The sequence below is a fragment of the Perca fluviatilis genome, chromosome 23 (assembly GCF_010015445.1).
Source record: "Perca fluviatilis chromosome 23, GENO_Pfluv_1.0, whole genome shotgun sequence".
In the NCBI taxonomy this organism is placed as follows: Eukaryota; Metazoa; Chordata; class Actinopteri; order Perciformes; family Percidae; genus Perca; species Perca fluviatilis.
This window is the reverse complement of record NC_053134.1, coordinates 13,988,338-14,005,590: the sequence shown is the minus strand read 5'-3', so window position 1 is coordinate 14,005,590 and position 17,253 is coordinate 13,988,338. Positions and strand designations below refer to the sequence as shown.

At 40.8% G+C, this 17,253-nt stretch overlaps 2 protein-coding genes across 5 annotated transcripts in view; one reads left to right on the top strand and one right to left on the bottom strand.

Annotated features, from left to right (window-relative positions):
• Window positions 1-685: 685 nt before the first annotated feature.
• On the bottom strand, window positions 686-3,459 carry LOC120553485 (transmembrane protein 60-like). Of its 2 annotated transcripts, none has more exons than XM_039791946.1 (3): window positions 3,072-3,459; window positions 2,611-2,702; window positions 686-2,337 (listed from the first exon to the last, which is right to left on the bottom strand). In XM_039791946.1, exons 2-3 carry the CDS (start codon window positions 2,692-2,694, stop codon window positions 2,020-2,022), a joined length of 402 nt encoding a protein of 133 aa, XP_039647880.1. In that variant the 5' UTR covers window positions 2,695-2,702; window positions 3,072-3,459; the 3' UTR covers window positions 686-2,019. The 2 variants fall into 2 exon arrangements, with proteins under 2 accessions (XP_039647880.1, XP_039647882.1); XM_039791948.1 differs by having other exon boundaries at window positions 3,077-3,459.
• Window positions 3,460-3,606: 147 nt separating this feature from the next.
• Window positions 3,607-17,253, top strand: part of LOC120553476 (protein PHTF2-like) — a 45,325-nt gene continuing 31,678 nt past the window's right edge. For 2 of the 3 annotated variants that reach the window (XM_039791920.1, XM_039791919.1), the window contains exons 1-2: window positions 3,607-3,756; window positions 15,279-15,359. In XM_039791920.1, coding sequence (XP_039647854.1) covers window positions 15,315-15,359 — 45 coding nt within the window. In that variant the 5' untranslated portion in view covers window positions 3,607-3,756; window positions 15,279-15,314. The remainder of the gene's footprint in view (window positions 3,757-15,278; window positions 15,360-17,253) is intronic. The other variant, XM_039791922.1, reaches the window with a different exon arrangement.

Here is a 17,253-nt window from a genome sequence, read left to right as displayed (position 1 = left end):
ACGTGTTAACATGTCATAGTAGGACAAGCACAGGTGTATTCAAAACCATTACTGATGGCTGCATTCCACTTAGGAGAGGTCCTGGTATTAAACCATTACTGATGGCTGCATTCCACTTAGGAGAGGTCCTGGTATTAAACCATTACTGATGGTTGCATTCCACTTAGGAGAGGTCCTGGTATTAAACCATTACTGATGGTTGCATTCCACTTAGGAGAGGTCCTGGTATTGTGCATGCTGACTCTCTGAAATATCTTACTGGGACACTGATGGAATTGAGCCATCGTTACGGTTATCAATTTCAGCTGTGCTTTTCCTACTATGACAAGTCAAAAATGTCTGCTGTGAAAAAGGTCCATAGCAGCTAGCATGCTAGCAGCTCAACTAGCCATTACACAAAATGTTATGCCACAGTGATTTGTCCTGCTGCTGTAGATGGCGGTGTCAGGATGGCTAGCGCAAATCAATTAATCTCCTACACTTATATATCTGAACACTAACATTTTATAAAGTCATAAAAGCTCTAAAATATTTAAAGACTAACGTAGACCGAAAAGACAAAGACTGGACGCACACACACTGCTGTTGGCTCTTTGCTTGCTTAACAGCACATTTCAGAACACGTCCCAGCAGGATCCCCCCAACCACAATACTGTGTTTTACATAGTCTACAAATGATTTGACCTTTCTGAGTATGGCAACACTTGAATGTGTATTTATTGGAGACAAATACGCAGCTTTTAATATACAGAATCCATTTACTTTTTTAAAAGACGTGCAATAATTATCAAATACTTTCAATCTCAAAACACCTATTCCTTTTTTTACCATAGTGCAAAAATAATGCAAAGAATGTATTTGAAATAAACAATCAAGTGGCACAAAACAAATGGTATGCATGCCACAGTGCCAGCCGTACCATAAAGTTGAAATATGAAACAATGATGACACAATACTAGCTAGTAGAAAGTATTCTGATGCACGTTTGCACCCTAATAATTAATATACAGTAATAACATGATCTTTTACAGGATACATGTCGAAGGGTTTTTTTTCATAGCGAATGCGGCCCTTTTATCTACAGTAATAACAGCTTACTGCTTTTCATGGGGCACATGATGATTTACAAGGTACAAAAGAGACATTGTACAGAGTAAAGAGGGTAGCCTGGGGAAAAATCACAAGTTGTTCAAAGATGCTTTTATGCCCTGAACTGATTTGAACTGAACCTCAATTATCCAATTTCCTTATGTTATTGCAACCAAATCAAGCTGTTTTACCGAACACCTCTAAATTCATAACTTGTGAAATAATATTTGGCCAACTACTCTGCACAGATCAGGAATGAAAAGAAAAGTGATTGTGACTTAAATAAAGCCACACAATATCTAAAGCATATGTAACAAAAGGTACACTCCACAATTCGGTACCAAGAGTGATAGTTAATGTTCTGCAGCTTAAATAAAGGAAGTGGAGTCAAAATGAAATACTGTTCACATCCTCCCTGTGTAGCGATCTTTACGAGAGCGGCTGTGCTAGCCTATATACATAACAATACTGAACCTCTTGAGTTCAAGACAAAAGCAAACATTAGAGGATGTTAATGTTTCCTTTTAGTGTAGGCTTCACAGTAGACCGTATGCATTTACAGTTGATCCCCTTCCGGCATTTTTTCTTTATAAAGAAAATGGAGTCATTTTTGAGCTATTTTGACCATTTTAAATGAATGGACAGACAGTCCAGGCTAGAGAGAGTCCCTGCCATGCTGAAGCCCTCACAGCATACACCTGTGAGGTCTGTACACACTACGATTTAGATTTTTACACAAAATCTCTTATTCTTAAGATGAATACTAATATAATGATTTGATTAATTTCTGAGCCTCAGTCTTCTGGAATCATAATCAGGCCAAAGCAAAAGCTCCAATTTTCACAAAGTCTTGGTCATCCAACAACAAAAATATTCTCAACCATTTTCTGATAGGTTTTTGTTTGTTGTTGGTGTAATGATTCATAGCTCTTAGGCCTCTCTCCTTTCAGGAAAGATATTCAGCCCCAGCTCCACCAGCGCCCCCAGCAACATGGTCCACAGTGGTATACACACAAACGTCAGCTTTACATCAGCTAGCTTCTCCAGCTTGGCGCACAGCGTCAGGCAGAAGCCCAGCTTGAGCAGCATGGCCGTCAGGTACCAGGCACGTAGACGCAGGTCTGGAGAGCCGTTGCGTGGGTCGTACCCGGGCTTGCAACGGCCTGCCATCTTGATGGCAAGCATGAGGATGAGGATGCCATCAAATACCCAGACCGGGAGGAAGATGAGGAACCAGTTCCACTGCACCTGGAGGGATAATATTATGTCAGTTACATAATCAAAAGGTGTTTATTCACCATTTATATCAGTGTGATGGCTCAATTTCTAACCAAGGTGAAAAAAAATTAAATAAATCACACACAAATGAAATCCAGTAAGTAAACACACCAAGGATTTAAAGAAAATGGACAATTAGGATATCTATACTACAATTATACTACTTACTTACTATTATAGGGTGAACAAAGAGAAGACTTACAAGAAGAGACTGATGTATTAAGAGAGAAAAAAACCATTTACCTTCCCGTCCAGTTTCAGTACCAACATGATGAGGAAGACCAGGGTGAAGACCCAGGTCAACAAGACCCTCTGAGCCAGAGACATCTCACTGACTGGAGACAGATCAGAGGAGGAAACAGACAGGCATCCATGGGACGGAGACAAAAAAAAAGGTCCGAAAAAAATCAGACACTCAGCATCACATAATTATGATGAATGTTTGGTCTATAAAGCATTTTAGCAAGAAACCCGACTTATAAGAATAGACAGCTACGTTGGAATAGCTGTTAAATAACGTTAGCTATTTAAAACGTAGTATTGTTAACCACATCATACAACATGTCATTAATAATAGCTAGAATCAATTTAAAATTAATTATTTTCATTCATCGTCAGTTAGCTCATTACAATGACAGCTAGTAGCTATCCAATAGCATATGGCTAACCAGTTGGTGTTTCATTTAAGGCAACTTCTGACTAACCTTACTTCAGTGTATTTCTACATCGGTGGCCGACATTGTCGTCTCCCTGTATGGCAAACACCAAAACTCATAACGTTTCACATAATTCACATAATTATCATCCATGCATCAAGCAGACGGAGGGATTTTTGGGTCCGTTATCTGTGTTTGTCCCACCCATCCTGGAAGCCAATTGGTCCTGGTTTCGTTACGTCACGTAACCGTAAAGTTTTTGCAAAAGCGCAAACTCGTTGTAATTTTTTCCTGTAGTGAGGTTTAACGTCCACTAGAGGTACGTAACGTTCTTTCTATTTTTCTTGGTGGCTGTGTTTATATTCGATTTACAGTTCAAGTACATTAAACGGAGACATTCTGCTGTGATATATTGTTGCTTTTTAGTTAATTTGTTCAATGGAGTGACATTCAAGCCTGCCTTTCTTTCATCTTCTCTTTACTAACCGTCGTCTTAAAATGTAACGGCGCATTTTCACGGTGGTTTACGGGCAACGGGCTGAAGTTGTATTTTTACAGTGAGAGGCTGAAAGGAAAACGCTAATGCTTCAAACATCGGTGAGCAGTAGCAGACGCTGAGCATCTCTTCCAGACAGTGGACAAAGCTGGTGATCTCAGTGCACTATTAAATCACGTTAGGAAAGCACAGTTTGGGTCTGTGCGGGGACTCGAAGCTGTCGTCGCAGTAAAGGAGGTAAGACTGAGCGGCTGCATATTGTGTTTGGACAGCATTGATCAGGATTGCAGAATTAGGGCCAGCTGTGTGGGCTCTTTGTGCCTACCGGTAGCTTCACGCTAGCTTACGGTGTAGTTAGCATGTTATTAGCTAGCAGCAGCAGCAGGAAAACCGCCTGTGTGTTAACTGAACCACGAAGACTGTCTGAAAACACAGTGACTGCATCTACACGGATGCTAGCTACACGATTAGCTCCCTTTTAGATTGCTTTATAGAGCTGCACTCGTTATATCCTTTTTAGGAGCGAAACACACACACACACACACACTCACTCACTCACGTTAACTCTGTACTATTTTTGCTCTAGTGTAACATTACTGACTTCCTTGACACTAATGCACTTAAAACCATGATATTTTAGTATGAACTAACCTCCACTTAAATTATACTAGAGCTGCAACTGCAACCATTATTGCCATTACAGGGTTTTTATATTTCCAGCGGAGCTGGGCAGGGCTAACGTTACCTAGCCTAAAATCCTAAAGAAAATCCTAGCCTAAAATTTAATATAATTTTTATTATTTATTACTATAATATTTTTTACTCGAATCATCTGACACACAGCAAATGTTATGTATTTAATGACGTTATTGATTAGTGACTTTTTTTTTTTTAGGCTGTCCTCTACCAACTTAATTGGTCAGAAGACAAGATGCTGGTGCACTGCTTACCACTTTGGTTAAACAATTTCTTGGGTTTCTTCAAGGTAATCATCTTAGGTCACTATCCTTAAAGGATGCACAACATTGTATGGCTGGAAGATGCCTGCAAACCAATACATCTTGACATTTCAGAAGCTGGAAGAAGTTAAATTGTGGCATTTTTGCAAAAAACATAATAGTTGGTGGTTATGTTTCACGTCAGTTGACTAATGGATGTTTTAGGTCTAGGTTCTACTCTATTCTATTAGATTCTATCACTCTGTCATGCTCTACTCGTCACTTCCACTGTACTCTTGTATTCTATTCTGAAGCCAGTGTTGGCTTTCTCTACCTATCTTCTGTCCCCGGGGTAGCGGTGAGGGGAAACTGTGGCAGGCTTCAGCAGGCGGTCAGGCTCACAATTTGGCAGGTTATCTGATTATCCAACGTGATTTGCCAGCCAGCCAGCCTGTCTGTTCCAGTGTCCAACTAACACTGTCATCGCTCTCCAAAACCTTTCTCTGCAATCATAATTGAACCCTTAAATTAACCTTTCTAACCATTCCGGTGGAGTTCTGTACAAATCCATAATGTTGACATACAGCAAGGACAGTCAAATAGAGCTTAACATCTTTATACGTTTTTCTGTAAATCTGTAGTTTGTACACAGAATATGGATTTCTTGTAAATCAGAATATGCCTATACAGGCTGAAGAAGAGGGACATATCAGATTTAATTAGAAAATCCTGTTATTTCTATTTCAATTTCAAACCTTTATTTAAAACTTGGAGCCCATTGAGGGAGACCCTTATTTTTAATGGGGCCAAGTGCACAGCATGCATTTCAACAAATGGACAATAACATTTCAATTACAACAGATGAAAAGTTTGTTCAGGTAAAGCCGACACAAGCTGTGATTATGAAACAATGACACTAGCAGAAACAACTACCTGCAGTATCATTGACCGTTGCAGCCGTTACGTGACTGTGGTCAGACTGTAGCCAATAATGAATGTAGGCCTATTTTTTGTTTTTGTTTTACCAGTATACAGTTAAGATCAGACGGGTGTATGGCAGCACTGTGTAAAGTGGATTTTTGTATTTTAAGATTTCATGAAGTACCTTACTTTTTCTGTGTGTGTGTGTTGAATCTGCCTGCAGAGTTGGTTACATCATCAGCTGCAATGTAGTTATATCACAACAGACTGCCATATCATCTTATGGCCTGCAGAGATTATAATTCATACAAAAATAGAGCCATTGCAGTATTGAGTGTGCCCAGAAATGTCACAGAGAAAGGTCAAGTGGCTTTGCAGTTGCTAAAGAAGTGCCACATTACGAGCTTAGCTGTACTACAGTAGACTGACTGATTGGGTTAATGGCAACGTGGAAAGTGTGAGTGTTAGGATGAGCCATTGCTGGTCAGGTTAAGTCTATGAAATCAAGTGCTATAGACAGGATTGGCAATCTACAGCAGGTGTACTTTGATTCTGGACCAGATCAGGCCTTCTGTTATTTTCAATTTGGTTTGTTGAAGCCAATACTAATAGTTTTTATTTGTATCATCATGTAAGCATGCCTTTTTTCAGAGAATACATTTAGACATAGGGTTGAGGAGGAAAAAGTGCAGGTGTCAATAATAAAATGAATGATGGCCTAATTCCATTGAGCTGCTTCAGTGTCAGGGTCCGATTTGTTGTGCATGCTGGCTCGCTGTCATGGCTCACTGAGACACTTGAATACAACAGAGCCATTGTTATTGTTATTAGTATCACATGTGCTTTTCCTACCATGACAATTCAGTGTCTGCTTTGAAAAAGGCATATTGATACAGTTTTTTGGAGACCTACTGTAGGCACAGACACAAATACAAGTCAAACATTTACAGTAGATGTAGCACACCCACACAGGTGTTTTTCAGTTATTTTGGCAGATTAAAGCTCTGTGCATGTTAAAGTTGGGTGGACCTATATTCTAGAAGTTACGGAGGTCACCAGACATGCACTAAAAAGCTAACCGTAGCGTGACAAATGTGTCAATCGAACACAGTCTGTATGCTCCCACAAAGTCCCACACAGAAGAAGTCTAATCAGCCAAAATGAGTGAAATCACCTGTGCAGATATAGCACCTTTTTAAGCTTTGAATTTATATGCCCTAGATTAGATTATTACACATACTGGAAACCCTTGTTCATACATGGATTTAGATGTAGTTGTTAGTCTGAGTGACCAAATGAAGCATCTCTTTCCTGAATGACAGTCACACACACACACACACACACACACACACACACACACGGCTGTTGTTGCTTTGAATCTCAAATGTGATTGTCCCAGGCCAGACAGTCTTGACCGTCTCTCTGTTTTCCAAATGTCCAGCTCCTGTCTTTATTTGGCTGTGAGGACGAAACACCAGTCAGCTACACAGCCTGACGTGTGTGTGTGTGTGTGTGTGTGTGTGTGTGTGTGTGTGTGTGTGTGTGTGTGTGTGTGTGTGTGTGTGTGTGTGTGTGTGTGTGTGTGTGTGTGTGTGTGTGTGTGTGTGTGTGTGTGTGTGTGTGTGTGTGTGTGTGTGTGTGTGTGTGTGTGGCCACACACACAGTCTTCATGTTCCTACGTCCAGAAAATGCATTGTATTGTAATCTATTATTTGACAAAACCTCCAAATGTTATATGACATAAATATAGGATGATTTGACTTTGTATCGGATTGAAGCCAGCACAGCAGCTCACTAGAAAGAGCTGCTTTTGTGAAGCAGAATTTGAGGTCCGGTTTTAGAGGTGTTAGGACGTGGATTAATTGCCTGAACGATCAATATTCTTGCTGATCGGATAGATTTCTGGCGTGTCAGAAATGTTGGTCGGCTGTCTTTTTGAGGAGTTCCAAGGTCTGATTCAAAACATCTAGTATAAACTGTAGTAAGCTTGTTTGAATATTTATGGAGTGGTATTTTACAGGTTGTGGCTGAAACTATATTGACTGAGTCTGTGCTGTGATTTAAAAGCTTAGCTGCAAAATAGTCATCTTCTCATTTGTTTTCTCTTCTTGCTTCTCCTTGCACAACGTTATGTTACGTTACGTGTGTGTGTGCATGGCCCTGTATAGGTCAAGTGTAGTGTCATTTGAGATTCTCGAGGATTCACCCTACATGATGGAAAACACGATCCCCATCTCCCACCACCCTTCTGTTTCACACACTCACTCTCAGAATCCCTTTACCGTTGATTGAGCAGCGTCCTATTTCCTAGGCATGCAAACAAACGCATACACACTTACTTAAATGCACACATACCCACACACACCCGTGCCCCACCTCGGCCCAGCTCAGAGATGTAACCTGCACCCATCATGAAATGGAGCACCCAGAGAGAGCGAGGTAGCGGCTCGTGTTACACATCACGAGTTACCAGACTCGTGAAGGAGGTCTCCTCTTGTGCTCATGTTTTTATTTAGACATCCCAGAGAAACATAACACCGAACCAGCAGTCACAGGCAAGAGAAATTCCTCTTTCTCTGCTTTTCCTTTGATTTTGTCCTACTGTTTATGTATGTACTTCTGTCATTTGTAGGGCTTCTCGATTATGGAAAAAATCATAATCACGATGATTTTGGTCAATATTGAAATCCCAATTATTAAACACGATTACTCAGTGACTTTTGGAAAGATGTCGCAATTGATGAAATAAAAAAAACTGTAAAATCAACTGTGAAAACACCTTAAACTGTGAAATTTCCCTTAACCCTAACCCATAAGACAAAATAAGAGTTTACTTGAAAAAGGTAATGTGCAAAATAATCACAATCACAATTACAATTTAGATTATTTGCACAGCCCTAGTCATTTGTCCATCTGAAACAGCTTTGTGGTCAACACTGATAGAGATCAGTGCCCAAGGAGTTTTCAGCAGTATTACGGCCTTTTTTTTCAGGCCAAATTTTGCATCTTTCCCCAGCTTCCATATAAAAACAAATGAAGCCTGTCAAATGAACCCTCCCGCCTCCCTTAATTTAAAGTGGAACTATGATGCTTTTCCGTATTTCCTGTCATCTATCTAATAAAGCGAGACGTGTCTGTATGTATACGTATGTGTGTCTGTGTTTGGGGGGGAGGTAACCTGCATGCACACGCAGACGCCACATACAGAATGCTTTACAGCAGCGTTGCTTCCAACGTTAGCTACATGATTGCTGGATATAAGCCAGGCACTCTATAGTATTAAGTTGCTGTGAGCTGTAGCCTACATTCACCACTTCTAAACAGAGGCAGAACGTAACATATGATTATTCCTTCACAGCGCTGTGCAATGCGAGAAAATCTCAGAGCTGAACCGGGCAGATACAGCACTTTTCATCAGACCCACCCTGGGTCGGGTTAATTAAGTCTACTGCTAACGTACAACACTAATAACGTTACCATGGCAAAATACCCCCGCAAATCAAATCCATACTTTACCATTAACTGTCAAGCCACTAAACCTGTATGCAAATTAACACCTCTGCTGAAGTGTTAAATTCGTTAATTTTTTTTTTTTTTTTTTTTTTTTTTTTTTTTTTTTTTTTCTCTCTCTCTCTCTCTCTCTCTCTCTCTCTACACTACACACACACACACACACACACACACACACACACACAAACAGTCCGGTTCCGGTGATTGATTAATGCAGATATGTGCTGATTAGCTCTCATAACGGGCCGGGTGGGTAGCGCACTGCCATAAGTCCATGACGCTAATGTCTGATTACTCCACATTGTCATTGTGATATTTTGTGATTACATTCTGAATCTGCCCTGTTCTGTCAGGTAAATGTAGTAGTGCAATGTCTTCCTCTGATGTAGACGTAGCCTACACTGTAAGTCAGTAGTAGGCTATACAGTGGAGTTGCATATGAAGTGGTTTGGGGTCCATCTGTAAGTCATTTTGGGGTACAATTTGGTTTTGAAGAATTCTGTGAACAGCAATACCACCGGCAAAGCAATCGGCCCGTTCCAAACAGGCCCATTTTCAATAGGCACTGTACTAGTATCTATAATGTTGGATTTTCATGTTTAACGTGGCCAAAACTAATGATATAATAATGAGGTTAACGTATTTCAGAGAAATCCCCGTGAGCTAATACATTCAGATTTCCATCTGTTCTGAACGCTCCGCTTTCAACAGTTTTTTCTACTCTAGGCTAAGTGTTACGCAACTCCAAACTGGTCTTCTATGATTGGTCATCTGCTCCAGCCAGGCAGGACTCAAGTTAAGCTACTGCAGTGTTTACATAGTGATCATATGACAGCGTTGTTTACCAATGTCTTGCCTTTTATAATGATTGTCAGATGAATTGCAATTGAAGATAATCATTAGTTGCCGCCCTACTTCAGAGATTCATTTGGCCAATCCAAGAGGTGATATACATTCATCTCAAACCCCGTTTACATGTACGTGGTTATTTTTTGAAAAACTGAGACAGTGCCCTTCGTTTACACACAAATGGAGAAATCGCCTCTGAAAACGTTCTTTCCTAAAAAAAAATTAAAAAAAAACTCCTGCCAGAGTGGAGATTTTGGAAAACATTGTTTGCATGTAAACTGAGACAAACGGAGGTTTAGGCAGCCAAGAGAGAGAAAGAGGAAGTGATTCATTGCTGCTGTTGCTATTTTCGGGATTCTGATTGGCTAACGTGGGATTGAGCTTCTTGTTACACTGCCACCTACAGGTTTGGCATGCTCTTGACGGTGTATGTATGTATGTCTGTCTGTATGTATGTATGTCTGTAAGTCTGTAAGTCAGTCAGTCAGTCAGTCAGTCAAGCCCACGTTAGCCACACACACACATACATGTAAACGAACACTTTTCTGAAAACTGACAGCTGTGCACGATGTTATTATTGAAAACGGAGAGGTTGAAATGTCAGTTTATGAAAATACCCGGCCACGTGTAAACATAGCATCAAGCCAACTAAAATAAAGATCTGTGAGCAACCGGAAGAAGTGTCTAAAAGATAAAGAGAGGGAAGGCAGTACTTATCGCACTAAAATACTAGTGACTGGTATCTAATCTTATAAATGCAGAAGAGTTTACATCCGCTCTCAGTTCATCCTGATGTAACGTTTGTTAGCAGATTCTGATCTGCTCTAACAGACATTCTATTTCTATTTTAAGAGTTGAGCACAAGGGCCGGGTGTTATTTGACATGGTTTGATGCTACCAACAACACCATCCTCTAGCTTAAGTACAGATAAGATACCCACCCTCTATATTTTATATAAACCTACACTATTTAAATATTAGGAGTATGATGGCGCTCAGGTGCACAAAAACAATCCAAATACATGTTTACATTGGACTATAAATCAAGGAATCTGTGTGTGTCTCCCGAGGGCACAGTACAGCAGCAGGGGCAGGGAGTTGCTATATCTCTTGCCACACCCCTTATTGATGCTGTTCACCGGCTGTCATGCCAAAAAGTGGTCAACTGATTGCTGTTTATCCTACGTATCCTCCTGTGGCAGCTTCTCCAGCAGGTTGAACCGGCCTCTCTCTCTTTCCTTCGCCTGGGGCACATCGCTACGCTGCAGCCGAGCCGCTCCTGATTATGGTTAGATAAAGTAAGATAAAGTTGTAAAAAATCTGGGAACCAAGCAATCAGCCTGTTCTGAACTCCAAAAGGATACTGCACTAGTTGAATATAAATGTGAATCAGCATTCAGACACACACTTACTCTAGAATATATAATTAAAATACTAATTTTTCAAAAAACATTTGAGGTCTGAAAACTCACTAAAAAGTAACCTTTGATGATTAAACGTGTCATTTAAGTTTACTCTTTTTCCTTACCCCCCCCCCCATGAAGGCAGCATTAAGCCACATAAAGATGACACACACACATACACATACACACACACACACACACACAGCATTTATGACTCAACTTCTACCACTGATGCTCATTCACATTAACATAATACATTGTCTGCAAGAGACATATGGCTAATTACACTCAACCATTTCCTACTCACACAATGCACTGACACCCATGCATGTACGTGCGCACACACACACACACCCAGGCACAAAAAGAGCCCTCATATGAACTGTGGCCTACACAATACACACTGTCTTGCTTGACCTTTTTTCTCTTTTTCTGTAAATGGGTCAGTTCAGACAAACTACTGGTCAGACAGACTTGGCAAGCCGGATGGCTGGAGACCCTGCATGCGTGCGTGCGTGCGTGTGCGAGCGTGCGCTTGTTGAATTCTTTGAGAGCTTTGTAATGGGTTGCGTTTTGTGAACGAAGCTTTCTTGCTGACGCGAGTTTGCTGATGAACAAAAAACATTACAGCCTTTTTAAATTATGTGATTTGGGGTCAGAACTGTAGCCTCAAATCTAGGAGGCTCACAGAAAAATACTCCTTTAGACATACGTATATTCTGGTCACAGGATTCATAGACATTGTAAAGAAAACAGCTGCGTGTGCGTCTGTTGTCTCGGCTCTGTTCCCTAAATACCCCCTAGCAAACCACAGTGTATTTTGGGAACACTGTGAATGTGTGGTTTTGGAAAAAGTGTTAAGAAAGAACTGAAACAGCCTATTTCTTCTTGTTATTGTATGTCATAAATAATAACTTGGGAGTTTACAGCTAATCATGTGTTTGAAGCCGTATTAGGCAATAGCCTGTGTCTGTGTGTGTTTTTGTCTGATAATGTGTTGGCATCCCACTGGTATGAAGAGGGGATTTTGAGGCTTTAAACAGGGAAGATCCGCCTGTTTTTGTCTTATCACTGTCTCTGCATGGGGAGGATTTAAAGTCTTAAAGCTGTCAGAGAGTTAAAAACAGAAAACATTGCCGTTTGTGGTCCAACTCCGCTAATGATGGGGTGTTGTTCCGATCGGTTTGTCTGTCTAGATAATGTGTTTTTGTTCTCTCTGGTCATGCTTTATTTGTTGTTAGCAGTTGTTGCTCTGCAGTAATTGTACACCAATGCATTTTTATTATGGACTTAAAGGGTGATTTCGTTTTTAACGGTGATCTTTTTTTTTTTTTTCTTCATAGAAGTCACTTGTCCTAGGAAATATGTTCTGCTCATTGCAGAGCTAAATAGTTTGTCTCTGTTTAGAGCAGCAACAAAGTGTGTGAATATGTGTTAAAGATGGGCGGGTTATGTGTGAATGAGAAATAAACTCTTCCTCTCTCAGAATACGTTTCTTGCTTTCTCACCCTCCATATGGTGTTTGCTCTTTACAGATGTCCTCCTTCTTCCTCTCTTTCTTGGTCTGTTCACTATCCCTTTCTTTCACCGCCTCTATCACCTCTTTCTCAGTCTCTTTGCATGTATGGGTAATAGCAAAAAGCAAGTGGATGATGTCAGAATAGTGCTGTTCAGCATTGGAAGATGGAGGGGGGAGTGATGATCGTAGACAGCAGCAAGCAAGAGACTTTCTTCCTGTTGCTTAAAATGTCTCTGGCCTTCTGCGGCAAAAGTGTGTGTGTGTGTGTGTGTGTGTGTGTGTGTGTGTGTGTGTGTGTGTGTGTGTGTGTGTGTGTGTGTGTGTGTGTGTGTGTGTGTGTGTGTGTGGGGGGGGGTGCGCAGAAATGCATATACACTCACATTCGTGCAGCCTTATGAGCAGCGTGCATGCAGCATTTACGGGTAAAGGAACAGGGTTCTTTGCAGTTTTCAGCATAAGTCAGCTGGTGGTTTGGTGCATGTGCTCAGTTAATACTATTAGCAGGCTTCTGTGCTTGAAGTTGAAATGGTTCACACTCAGGGTAGAAGATTTTCTCTACTTCCTGCTTTTCACGTTTCGATGGTGGCTTTGAACACAAGGACATTGACATACTCGTACTAATGCTCTGTTTGAGGCGGCGATTTTATCGCACATATAAACACTAAAGTGTTGCAGTTTGGCTGTTAGCAGATAAGCTGTGGAGCTGTCAAACAGTCCTGTAGTATGACACGCACATTTCTTTTATGGTAAACTGCATCACAGCAGGGTGTTTTCACTTTAAAGGTTCAAACTTTGAGTGTAAGGTTATAGGATAAAAGAGATTTTTTTTTTTTTTTTTTATGTCAAGCTTGAAAAGCTTAGGGGAGATGGCAAACTTCATTTATGCTTTAACTTTAACTTTGCCACATTCCATTGGATTGAGTTATTTTTCCTGATAACCGCTGCTGCCCTGAGTCATCCTGGCCTGCAGCCACTTCCCTCATCACTCTCCATCTTTCTGCCCTTCCATCACTCCCACTCACACAACAGGACAACATTGTGCACTTCTGTAACAGAAAAATGGAAAAGAGACAAAAACAGAGGAGGAAGGCAGAGAGCCAGAGAGAGAAGTGGGCATGGAGAGTGGCTTACCACGAAGCCCCATGTTTTCCACTTTTACAGCTTCTCATTAACCACATCTTCTTCTCCTTGTCTTCCTCTTTCACCTCCACCGACCGAAAGAGGTTTCTACTTTTAAAGTCTTAACCTGTCCCATATAAGCATTAGAAATTTGCTGTAGTCAAATGTAACGTTACCTAAAGGAGTCTCTTTTCTCTGTTCTCAGTGTCAACTACCCTTCCATTCCTTTGAATGGAAACATTCCTTTTCTCTTGTTAATTTTTTTACCACAACCAATAAGCTCTCGTCCACCACCACAACATCCTGTTTCAAAGACAATTTACTGTAATCCCACACTGCAGACCTTATGTACACTCTGAACTAGAGGTGTGAATCTTCACTGATCTCCCGATTCGATTACGATTATCATGTCTTCGATTCGATATCTCGATGCGTCAAATACATTTTTCTATTAAAGCCATGTAGGATATTTAATTCATAGCTTTTCAAGCTTCAAAAACTAAAAATTCTGCAGTGCTCTAATGCTAAATACATTGGATACATAAAACTATATGCCACTGAGCACATGGCACTTCCTGAATGTGCAAAACATACCAGAATATGGAAACAGAAATGTTGTTAGGCCTACATTAAATTGTAAACAGAAATAATCGATTATGAGCCAGCCGATTATCGATGCAGCATCGTCCATGTCCACGATTCGATGTATCGATTATTTGATTAATTTCAACACCTCTACTCTGAACTAGGCTTGGGCCGGTGTAAACCTTTTCAAACCGGTTTGATATGAAGCCTAACACCCCAGCTAGTCTGGATCGACTGAACTACATTCCCAGGATAAAGAATGACATCCGGCGCTTGAGTCCAATTAGTTTAAATAGCTCAAATTACTGTATTGTGTGAACAGAGTTAACTTCATTAAAAACTTTATGTGGTGTTTTCTTTCCCCAGACCATTTTGCAGATCCACCGTCTTTGCGACCGGAGTGCGAAAGCACCGATCGTTAACCCTGCAAACAATATCAATATTGACTTATTTAGTAAAAAATATTGTATTTGATTTTCTCCATGGCGCCCATCTCTAATCTGGACACGTGACTGGAATGCAGCGTTCAACACAAGCACTTCTTCAGTTGAACTGTGTGCGTTTGTTTGTCAGTGTATGAGCCTGAAGCCAATTCCTCACACACCAAACCACCCATGGATCCAAAAGCCGTTCCCAAATCTTTCCGTGTGTGTGTGTGTGTGTGTGTGTGTGTGTGTGTGTGTGTGTGTGTGTGTGTGTGTGTGTGTGTGTGTGTGTGTGTGTGTGTGTGTGTGTGTGTGTGTGTGTGTGTGTGTGTGTGTGTGTGTGTGTGTGTGTGTGTGTGTGTGTGTGTGCGCAAGTGCGTGTGTGTGTGTGGGTGGTCAGTTTTCAGGACACACCTTCCAACCAGGTAACTATACCACAGTCATCCTCCTTATTACTCACACTGCGCTCTCTCTCTCTATGTGTTTTCAGTCTAAGATGCCCTAGGCTGGGAGAAGGGAAATGTAAATGGCTTCCAAAGTAAAAGATGCTGTGGTGTGGTACCAGAAAAAGGTAAGACGCCGTTCATTTCTTGCATTTGCACGCCGGCTTGGTTCTTGCATGTCAATATCTGAGCTAGTTGTATTTTTTTTTTAAAATCACATTTTTGCAGTGTATGTTCTCTTTAATATTTGAACTCATTGCATCTATCATCACGCTTTGCGAAAAGTGTCACTCTAGAGAGCCTTGCTTTACATTAGATGGTGCAGTCAAATTCTGAATTGAATAAGCAGTCTCTTCCTGCAGAAAAATCCTTCATCAGCCAATGAATGTCGTTGTGCCTAGTTTTCTACGCATGTGTTTACACATGGATGTACAGATGTGCATCAATATATAAGAAATGCCTAAAGACGAGTCTCCTCAGACAAAAAGAAAGTGTAACTATTTTTGCCAAAAATTCTTTAAATTGCATAGAAATATAGCAAACAGGGCTTGCCTAAGTAAATACAGCTAAAAAGAAGAATACGGTAAAGTACATTAAAGGTGTTTTAATGTTTGACCAAAAAAAAACATAACAAAGAAAACTCTGTAGTTTTTTCTGAAGCTTTCAGCTGCATCTCAGTTTTCCTCAGCTAAGTTTGCTCAGTTGTCATTACCTAAATGTGGAATTTTGGGCATGACAATCTGCATACAGTTCTATCAAAGTAATTTTATAGTGACAAATGGGTGAGATTTTACTACTTGTTAAGTATTTTAAACCAGGAGTGGACACAATGGGATGCTATCAGAGTGTATGCACAGAAGATATCAATAGATCTGCAATAGAATAATATCGATTTATCGGTCTAGCTCTGTTGTGCTCTGCAGAAGGCATATCTCTTTCTTAATTTTTCTCCCTTAACACAGAAAGTGAAGATATAGAGTTGCAAAAAAGGTCATTATATTTGAGTGTGCAGACTAGTTTTGATACAGTATTTTGGCAATGACCTCTTGAGTGCTGTCAGCAGCAGCATCAGAGTCGAGCCATTCGGCACACTGTGAAACCAGGCCGGTGTTGTGTGTCTTCTTGTTCCATGGTCTCAGATATCAGATCCTCTGCTGGACTCCAGCGCTGCTCCCCCTGCTGCTCTCAGCTTACACACCCTGTCTGTCTGTTCTCACAAACCTGCCTGTCTGTTATGATCATCTGTCTCTTCTTAGGCCTCTTCTGCTTGTCTGTCTGCCTGTTATTATTTCTCCACGACCTCTCTGTCTCTATATGTCTGCCTTCTTTTTTTGTCTTTCATCTGTCAATCACAATCTACCTGTCTGTCTGTCTGCCTGTCTGTCTGTCTGTCTCTGATCTTCTGCTTGCACCTGGCATACGTAGATTGCGACCTAAGCTTTCACTGGAATCAGCTCATACTCAAAATGTCTTCTATGAGAGGTTACAGACTTTAATTACAGGTCTAAACTCTTAAACACTGCTGTCTGCATGAGACAAACTACTATTTTCCCCTGCTTGGCTTCTTTATTTTGGTTCTTGAATTAGTCCTACATTTAATTGCAGGTAACGTTACAAAAAAGGTCTCAAGTCCTCAATTTCACCTTTTCACCATAAGATTAGTCTAAGAAACTAGATTAAAAATCAAGGTTTTCTTAAAAATAATTCTGTGTGTTCATGTGGCTGCGCCTGTCTGGGCAGAGGCACACCAGTGACGACAACTGCTGAGTCATGAATGAGTACACCCTTTTTAAGGTGCAGATTACCTGCCTAACTGTCCTCAGGGCTACTTTAGCTCTATTCAGTGTTTTTTTTTCACTCCACCTAACTAAACGTAAAGGAGATAAAACACAGACACTTTGGTTTGCTAGACGTCATAACCATGGCTTGCTTTGTTGTCTTTGCTGAGTCACCAGGGGCGGCTGTGGCTCAGTGGAAGAGCGGTCGCCTGCCAATCCGAAGGTTGGTGGTTTGATCCCTGCA

What these genes read in the sequence shown, in the direction of transcription:
- LOC120553485 (XM_039791946.1), bottom strand. Translation starts at nt 2,694, where the DNA reads ATGTCTCTGGCTCAGAGGGTCTTGTTGACCTGGGTCTTCACCCTGGTC. An exon ending in TACTGAAACTGGACGGGAAG is followed by an intron (nt 2,338 to 2,610) that starts GTAAATGGTTTT and finishes TTATCCCTCCAG; the next exon opens with GTGCAGTGGAACTGGTTCCT.